The sequence below is a fragment of the Didymella exigua genome (assembly GCF_010094145.1).
Source record: "Didymella exigua CBS 183.55 unplaced genomic scaffold M421scaffold_3, whole genome shotgun sequence".
In the NCBI taxonomy this organism is placed as follows: domain Eukaryota; kingdom Fungi; phylum Ascomycota; class Dothideomycetes; order Pleosporales; family Didymellaceae; genus Didymella; species Didymella exigua.
In genome coordinates this window covers 1,455,952-1,464,603 of record NW_022984777.1, presented here as the reverse complement: position 1 = coordinate 1,464,603, position 8,652 = coordinate 1,455,952, and the positions used below count along the sequence as shown (strand labels likewise).

Genomic DNA, 8,652 nt, shown 5'->3' with positions numbered 1-8,652 from the left:
GGTCATATCACCAAACTGGTCACTTAAAATCCCACCAAAAAACACAGAAACCATACCCCTGCATCTTAATAACTACTTAATAGAATCTTCTAAAAACTTCAGAATAGAGCTGCATCTATACTAATAAGACTGTTTAAAAGTCTTAGAGTGCTTAGCCCTATATTGTAGATGTTGTTTAGAAGATACTGAAATACAGGGGTAGCTGCAGGCTATCTTAACATCTATACTAGCTATTAGTCTAAGACTTTTAAATAGTTTTATTAGTATAGATGCAGCTCTATTCTGAAGTTTTTAGAAGATTCTATTAAGTAGTTATTGAGATGCAGGGGTATAGTTTCTGTGTTTTTTAGTGGGATTTTAAGTGACTGGTTTAGTGATATGACTGGCTTGGTGATAGAGTACGTTATAGGCTGCTTATTATTAACAGCTATAAGAGCTACTGCTTAATAGAATTCTAGGACTACTGCAAGGAGAACAAGATTATCACTCTCTGCATGCCACCACACTTATCGCACCTCCTGCAGCCTCTTGACGTTGTCCTATACTTGCTGTTGAAGTGCTACTACAGCAACAGGATCTTACTCTTAGCACGCAGCCACATCTACTATATTAACAAAGAAACCTTCCTACTAGCCTTTAAAGTAGCTTTTAAGAGGATGTTTACACTAGAGAATATTCACGCAGGGTTTTAAGGTGCTAGGCTAGCCCTACATAACCCTAAGGTTGTGTTATTGAAGCTTAATGTACAGCTACGTACGCTAACACCACCTACACTAGGCACTGTCGCCTAGGAGGCGCAAACACCACGCAACGCCTGCAAGATAGAGGCGCAGTTAACGCTGATCTAAAATTACATGCAAAATTATTATAGGTTACTAGCAAGTTTATTAGATAAGCAGGTTAAGTAGTTAAGTAAAGGTGCTTAATAGATAGCTTATAATATAGTGTTAGTGTAGGAGGAAATAGGCTACCTATAAGACACTATTACTACGCTTATAAAGCACAAGACCTATAAAAGGCAGTATGTATGTATAGAGGAGACTCTAACAGTTAGTAAGGTATCTAACCTAGTTACTAAAAAGGAGGGTAGTAGTTATAAGGAGGGCAAGACACCTACAAAGAGGGTGCGCGCAGAGAGGCGCTGCAGCCATTGCAGCAAAATTAGGCACAACTCCTGCACCTATAAGGTAGAAATTAAGGATATAGATAATAGTGATGCTTCTAAATAATATTATAATGTTATGTGTAGTATTGTAATTTATTGTAGTGCTGCGCTGCACTGCTGCGTAGGCGCGGCGCGGGTGTTTGGTGGACGACTCACTTGGGTGGGCGACTCGCTTGTGAACCACGTTATCTAGTATTCTGCCTTAGCTTTACACAATGCGTATTTGCCCTTGTGCCTATAGATTAATATTGTGTAACAATAACTGTGTTTTTTAGCAAGCTTTCTGTACGAAAAGTCTTTAGTAGGGCCTAAAGTATTTAGCTCTGCAAGGGCTTCTTCTAGCGGCATCGTGGTGTTAAGTTATAGGGGGGTACAAAGTACGCGTCAATGTTGATGTTGGTGCATTACGCGCCGCGGTGCACAACGAGGCCGTGCACGCTAATCCATGACTAGAAAGTCAGTTTGCCACGACTGTTTTGAGTAAATTGAGCCTGCTGGTTCGGGTTGCCTGTGTGCATCTCGATATGAAGATTGCTGTAGTTTCCATGAACCTCACTGTTGGCACCAATGGTGACTTGGGCGCCAATTCTCGTGTCATGGCCAATGGTTATGCTGCCTGAGCCTCAAAATTTGCAATAAGGTCCCATGGCAACAGCGCATCCGAGAGCTGTCGCTGCGATATTTCTCCATCCTCAATATCCCCTGCACCTGGACTTGGCACATGACGTGAAGGAGACACTTCGGCAATCTAGTCTACCTGAACGTCGTTCGCCGTGTCTCACTTTAGTTAAGGCAGGGTCCGTAAAGTTTTCGGAGACCGTGGCGGGCTATGCCGGCGGTCTCGCGGATCCTGCAGTGCCTGCAAGGATTAGCGAGTTCGCCAAAGGTGGTCCCCTCCACACGTGTGAGCTGATAGCACGGAGCGAGTGTTAAGGAACCGCCCATCGCCGAGGAAATCTTCAAGCACACTCGCAGCTCTGACACCACCAACACAGACAACTACAGCGCAGTCTACCCGCACCTCCTCCACACGCGGGCTCTGATGTACGAAGTCCTCTGCCACACCTTGCCTGCCCCGCTCTTTGTCAAAACGCCCCTTATCCTGGTCTCTCTAGACATCACCACGCCCACGGGTCCAGACAGCATAACCGTCAACCTGGGGACCCTTGTTGGCATAAACTAGTACGGCGCGCATCTGTCTCTGCGCTAGGGCCCTAACGCTGCGTCCTCTGACCTGCGGCGTTCTATTAGCACAAGTGCCTTCGTGGAAGATTCAGTATATTCGACATTCTGTCCATATGCAACAACATTCTATTATTATCAGGCCTGGCTGACGATATAGTACTGTTACAGCGAGTGCTCACTATCAGAGTGAGCCGTGATACCTTTTTGGCTTGTCTGCCTCACTGGGCCGGAGCCGGGGCTTGACAACTATATCTAATAACATGCTATTACATCTAACAACATTCTGTCTTATATCTAGTAACATTTCATCTATATGCAACAACAGTCTATCTATACGCAAGTCGAAACGGTGATCTAGAAAAGTCTGTGCAGAACGCCTACAATAAGTTCAAAAACTCCAAGAACGGAGCCAACAGGTGGTTACAATTGACTCCCGAGAAAAGAGTAGAGACGTCCACCCTTCCCAGCGACCTTAGACAAGTTTCTTGGTAAGATCTATCGCAAACGTCGCGCAATTGTACGTCTTGTGGTTATAAGTCTTACCCTTGATTTCAGATTGCGCTACACAGCGACATTAGCCCGATGCCATGGGTTCGAAAAAGAGAGCGACAACACTCACCAAGCGTAGCGATACTATTATGCGTCTTCCTCCCATCTTTCACCTGCCCCATGTACTGAAACGCCTCCTTCCCGTTCTTAATCTCCTTGTAATTTACCTCATAGCTGAGCACAGCCGCACCATCTCCATTGGGCTTTGACTGCCACGTCGTGTCGTGGAACATGAGTCCGTACTCCCAGTACCCTTTGCTTGGATTACCGACGATGATGTCTTTGTGGCGGCCGCCGGTATCTTTCATGAGCTGGTTGAGGCCTTCGTGCGGGGCGCCGCCGCGCTCGTCGTAGGTTATCGGGCGCTCGTCGGTGCGGATCCAGACGTGTAGCTTCGTGGCGTCCTTGCCTTTGGGCAGAGCTGGGGTGGCCCTTTTCGACAGCTGGAAGGCTTCAGGCGTATGGGGAAGTGTTACAGGGAAGTCTCGTGGGTGCGAACGCACTGATCGGACTGGGTCGTCGGTGGTGACATCGGCCGAGACGTAGCTAAAGAAACTCGCAACAAGAAGGATTGGAGCGTGAAACTTCATCCTGATAATTGAGAAAGGAAAATGAATGATGGCGAAGAATGTTTGCTAGAAGAGGCTCAATCTGGAATTCACTCAGTGATACTGTTAGTGGTGAAGCTACTTGGCAGAATATATCCTCGCCATATCATGTGGAGTGTCCCAAGTTCAGTTCCGGACCAAGCATGGGACTGACAAGTGTCCAGCATATGTTGTCCGACTACTGTCCGTTCCTACATCACTATTAAGACATAGCACATAGCTATCCAAACGAATGACCTCAAGGTACGTAGACCGGGGCGTCTGTTGGCGTGCCGTCAAACGCGATGGAGTCCGCTGTAAGACATTCGGGTGGAAATACGAGGGCCGGACCGCACTTTGCACAGCTTCCATATGAAGCTAGATGCAGGAGAAAGCGAAGAGAAAGTCCTACCCACTTTACGAGTCTGACTGTTCGGAGTCCGATGGGCCAATGGACGTCACGTGTCAAGCGCGGGTATTTAGGCAGCTTCCTTCTGAGGCAACTGACCCAATACAACATAAACAAAGAAGTCACGCTGAACACCAGAAATACTGTACGGCAATGGAAGACGATACTGTGCCGAGCATTAGCCCAGAGAGCTTTGTGAAGTTCAGTGATAACGACCGCTGTCGCGTCTCCAGAAGCAGAGTGCAAGACTTCCTAGATCGAGGACTGATGAGCCAAGGTGACACAATCTTCGAAAGTTCTACAGATCCGATACTGAAACGCCGTAGATGCAGTATACCAGAGGTACACAGAGGAGTTGTCTGAAAGACTCACCAGCCTCCGGAGGGCCGATCACCCCACCATCATAGACGACATCAGAGTGTCTTTTGGGCAATTACGTGACCCAGTCACTGGGTGTAAGATACAGCTTCTCACATCTGAGTCCCTTGAATATGCTGATGGTTGCAGACCTTTCGAAAGACCTGCTTGAACAATGGATCACTAAGCGAATCTCCAAGTCAGCCGTCAACGTGCCGCAGCCCCTTTCAACAGTGCTCTTCGACATCATCGCCTTCCATGCTTTCTACCCCTTTCCCATCATTCGTGGATCCGAGCAACAGGTCCAAGTCGACCAAGACGGCTTCGTGCGCGCAATCTGTTTGCTCACCCTCTCGCCTGCTCCGCGGTACGGACCTAATAGCTCCTTCTCAGCAGCTAGACACGGGCGCTACTCGGGAACCTGGGGCCCCTATCTTGGATGGTATATTGCGCTTCGCGGAAGAGACGCGAGTGATTTCCGCAGACGGATGTTTCGCTGCCTGGCCATCCCACTTCTGACACCTGGAGAAAGCAGGCCTGTTGGCGGGGCTAGGTGTACGATGATCGAGGTACCGAGGTTTGCGTACTACGAACCAGTCCCACAAGATGAAGGAGAGGAGGAAGAAGTTCCAGAAATCATCGTGGTAGAAGGCGAGAAGGAAACAGAGGTCGATGTAATGGATGTGCTGTCTGAGTGTCCTCCTGAGGTGGACAGACTGACTGCAAACCCATTTCGCGAGAGCTATCGGCTTGTTCTACCCAGTATACCGAGATCCAGTGAGGATCTGACGGAGCTTGGTGTCACGACCGAGAAGCTTGTTGCGCTGGTGCAATTACACGAAAAAGTTCAGAAAGAAGGCACGGAAGGCTTAGTGTGTCAGATCCAGAGCGCAGGCAGGGACGGCATGATTGGATGGCTGGAGTTCGAACGATTGTTCGTGGAAAATTCGGTGAGTGCCTCGAGTCATGGTGTAGGAGGCGTATTATTTACTAACATGCATGGATAGGAATTCCTTGCTGAAGGTTTGTCGAGTATCTCTAGTACTTTTGCCGAGCGAAGACATGAGGACTTGATCTACCCGACTACGCAAATAGGGAAGAGCATTGTCATATGAATGATCAATGTTGATAGTCCTTTGGCTCACAGCTAGAAAAATTCCATCATACTTACCATGCGATAGACGTATATGGGGTTATGCAAGGAGAACTATTGAATTCCTCCATGCAAGGTACTCTCCGGTGCAAGAGACATTGTTCTTTCGACTTTATATCCTTTACTACTTCTAGGATGATTCAAGTTTTCAACAGCCGCTTTTTGTTCGTTTTATGAGTGGAGCAGTTTTGGAGCAATGCGCATTACACTATATTCGTGAGTGTCGTGCAGCTCGAAAAAATGCCTCATGTGAAGTGAACGGGAGTGTTATCATTGCACAAACGTCATGGAAAGAATCTTTCAGTAAAGCCGTGTGCCATGCCTGGAGTGTGGCATTGATCTATATTACCGATGTACCTTACATGTGTTTCTTCTCAACCTTTGGCTTAGCGACCCGCCCACTAGAGAAGCAGCAATGTCCTACAGTCTCTTATCCCCTCTCAGATATAGATCCCCACTTTACCCTGCCTAAAGCTGGCCCAGCTGCAGGTACCCACGAAAGAAATATGAGTGGCGAGAGTTCGGAAGCCCAGGATTGATATCAATCCAGACAGACCTATTAGTACAAGTAATAAAGCCAGCAGCGCCGAACTGGAAAATCCACAAGCAGCCAGAGAAGAATCCGGTACCAGAACGCCATCGCGATTCCACCGATCGATTCTCACAACGAACAGCATTTGTGACGCCAGCCAGTGCAGGAGACCGCTTAAAGCATTGAGTGGCACTCCAACTTTCAGAGGGAGCAGGAGGAAATAGGTCTCGCGCTGCTCTCCTCACGGTTTGGTAACGCGCAAACCTTTTCTATGAGTGCCAAACTGGCCCCACTCATATGCTATTGCCATGCTGGTAAACATATTATTGAAGTAGAGTGAAATGATAGAGAGTAGAAGCTGTGGCGAATTGGCGATGAAGGCAAGCCGTGCCGTGGTGTTTCCGTCGAATTTCTGGGAGCCTGCAGAGAAGCGCAAGGGTGAAGCTGCAGCCCAAGGAGTAAAAAGGCATCCAGCCTGCGGCGAACAACAGAAGTCCACTCAAAGGAATCCCGAAACCACTGAACGATGCATCAGTATCTACCATACTTCAAAGAATAGGCACTCACTCACAGAAAACTGAGAAGTACGCGTTTGCGCTTGCTGATGGCCGAACCGTAGTTGTTGGTTCTTTCTTCCCAGATCCCTTCACACCTTCTGTCCCATTTTGCAGCACGGCCGTCCTGTTCCCGCGCCAATGTACGCTTTAGGCGACCAGTTTTCCAGAGGAACTCAGCCTTGGAATATGTACAGTAATCTTGAGTCGAAGAATCTGGAGCCTCCAAAAATGACGAGATGGCGTCGCCAATGGTGACTAATGGCGGATTCATATCATCTGTACCCTTCCAGAGAAGGAATCCGAGGCATCCGACTTTAAAATCATTACAGGCAATCACAACCATCAGGAAGGTCAAGCTCATTTGCACCTCCGAGTTTAGAACAGGTCGTGCAAATGCTCCATCTATATGCAACAGGAGAGTCGTGGTGTTCGTATCCCAGTACTCATTGAGGTCCGTAGCTTTCGCCCACCCTCTTGGATCAATAGCCTGCGCCCAGACTCGCGACTTTGAAATGATAGGTGCTTCTAGTAGTAATTTGAGAGTGTCGAGTGTGAGATTACTCTCTTCCCTATCATTGAACATGCTGAGGGTAGCGTATTCCATCGATATTTTCCCCACCCACAAAACTACATCGCCATGCGCGGAGACGTACTCCTGATCGTAAGTGGTTTTTATCTCATTGATGCTCAAAGTACTCAGATTGTACTCCTTATTGGTGATCCCCTCGTCAAGGCCTTCCAGGCAGAGGATCCTTTGTCAACGAAGTCGATGCTGTAGTCGTTTGCGGTCACCACCTGAAAGATGCTGGCGTTGTAACTAACTACTGTCAAATTCATTAAAAAAATGGTAATCGTACACCCACAGTAAGTGCAAGGGGAGAGATGATGTGCATAGAGCGAACCAAAGCACTTTCCTCCGCAATGTGAGGGATTTGATATTGCGCATGCTGAGAATGCCAATATCTAGCCACCTTCCCTGCCGGCGTGCTTGAACGCACTCTTTATGTGTCGGTGCCGTCAGCACTTGCATCGCATAGTTGCTCGCACTAAGAAGCAGTGTGCTGAGGACATTTATAGCGATGTGCAGTAACGTGCTCCACCGGGAGACCTGGTCCGTACTACCAGTGACGATGGTTGCGATGCCTTTTTTGTAGTCTGAATTAGATAACGCGCCCACTAGGGCGCAGATAGCTGATCCTGTAAGTATACCGGTACCCCACTGCCATCCATTCAAGCGACTCTGCTGTTTCCAACTGTCCACTACCTCGAAAGGAATGTGTACAAAATTTTGATGCGCCCTCATAGAGCCTTCAGGCTTCGATAGTTTTGTGATGTTGAGCTGGACGAAGAGGAAAGCGCAAGTTATTGGACTGACGATGTGGTTGAGCCCACTGGCTCGCCATAAGTGACCGTATCGAGATTCACATGACTATGAAAGCCACAGATCTAGTGTTAACTCTAAGAAAGAACAAATAGATAAGAATTAAAATTACCTCTGGGTAGGATCAAGCTCAAAAAAGTGCTCCTCGGCACTAGGTCTGTGGTAGAGCAGGCTCATGGCGCTCGTGGAACACTACCGGACCTCAGGAGGTCTGAGGGGGCATGCTCAGCGCGATTCGGCTCTGAAGACTCTTTATGCAAACAGATCGATCACCTTACACAGCCACGTCTCTTTTCTTCGTTGCCGCTATTAGTATTGTGGCCAATGAAGCGCAGTCGTTTGCGCCAATTCGGCCTCAGGACGACGCAAAGTTGGCAGTCACGCTGCAGTACGTATGTACCTACCGGTACCTACCGTGTCCGTGCGCGTGATGCGCGGATTCGCGTGATGCGCCGAACCACCAAAACAGCTCTATTATCTCAGCTCTACAACAACGCAACGCAATGGGATTAGAAGAAGCGCTTGCAGAGTGTGATACTTTTGTATCTGAAGATGCTATTCCATGGTCTAAAATAGCAGAAAAGCATGGTATTGTGCGGTCAACGTTGACGCGCACGTGGAGGGGTGAGACGCGTCCGCACAAAGAGAAGGTTCTTGCACAACAAAAGCTCACCCTACAACAAGAGGAGGAGCTTGTACGATATATAGAAGAGCTTACTGCTCGTCATATACCTCCTACAAGAGAGATGATAGCCAATTTCGCGTCAGCAGTCGCCC

At 48.1% G+C, this 8,652-nt stretch overlaps 4 protein-coding genes across 4 annotated transcripts; 2 read left to right on the top strand and 2 right to left on the bottom strand.

Moving 5' to 3' along the window:
• Window positions 1-2,595: 2,595 nt before the first annotated feature.
• On the bottom strand, window positions 2,596-3,561 carry M421DRAFT_416692 (uncharacterized protein). The gene is made up of 2 exons (XM_033591166.1): window positions 2,970-3,561; window positions 2,596-2,911 (listed from the first exon to the last, which is right to left on the bottom strand). Exons 1-2 carry the CDS (start codon window positions 3,487-3,489, stop codon window positions 2,823-2,825), a joined length of 609 nt encoding a protein of 202 aa, XP_033453352.1. The 5' UTR covers window positions 3,490-3,561; the 3' UTR covers window positions 2,596-2,822.
• A 449-nt stretch (window positions 3,562-4,010) lies between these two features.
• On the top strand, window positions 4,011-5,498 carry M421DRAFT_416691 (uncharacterized protein). Its single transcript, XM_033591165.1, has 4 exons — window positions 4,011-4,172; window positions 4,222-4,350; window positions 4,403-5,202; window positions 5,260-5,498. Exons 1-4 carry the CDS (start codon window positions 4,049-4,051, stop codon window positions 5,365-5,367), a joined length of 1,161 nt encoding a protein of 386 aa, XP_033453351.1. The 5' UTR covers window positions 4,011-4,048; the 3' UTR covers window positions 5,368-5,498.
• A 1,764-nt stretch (window positions 5,499-7,262) lies between these two features.
• On the bottom strand, window positions 7,263-7,701 carry M421DRAFT_38463 (uncharacterized protein; the record flags this gene model as incomplete). The annotated part of the gene is made up of 2 exons (XM_033589897.1): window positions 7,263-7,311; window positions 7,358-7,701. Coding segments are annotated over 2 exons (393 nt in total), but the record flags the coding sequence as incomplete, so codon positions are not given.
• Window positions 7,702-8,378: 677 nt separating this feature from the next.
• M421DRAFT_53001 (uncharacterized protein) lies at window positions 8,379-8,651 on the top strand (the record flags this gene model as incomplete). The annotated part of the gene is made up of 1 exon (XM_033595073.1): window positions 8,379-8,651. A coding segment is annotated over one exon (273 nt), but the record flags the coding sequence as incomplete, so codon positions are not given.
• Window position 8,652: the final 1 nt, after the last annotated feature.

Excerpts from the sequence above, each read along its gene's own strand:
- M421DRAFT_416692 (XM_033591166.1), bottom strand. The coding sequence starts at position 3,489 with ATGAAGTTTCACGCTCCAATCCTTCTTGTTGCGAGTTTCTTTAGCTAC. Across the intron at positions 2,912-2,969 it reads TAATAGTATCGCTACGCTTG|CGCAATCTGAAATCAAGGGT; the intron begins GTGAGTGTTGTC and ends GTCGCTGTGTAG.
- M421DRAFT_416691 (XM_033591165.1), top strand. The coding sequence starts at position 4,049 with ATGGAAGACGATACTGTGCCGAGCATTAGCCCAGAGAGCTTTGTGAAG. Across the intron at positions 4,173-4,221 it reads TCGAGGACTGATGAGCCAAG|ATGCAGTATACCAGAGGTAC; the intron begins GTGACACAATCT and ends GAAACGCCGTAG. Across the intron at positions 5,203-5,259 it reads GATTGTTCGTGGAAAATTCG|GAATTCCTTGCTGAAGGTTT; the intron begins GTGAGTGCCTCG and ends ATGCATGGATAG.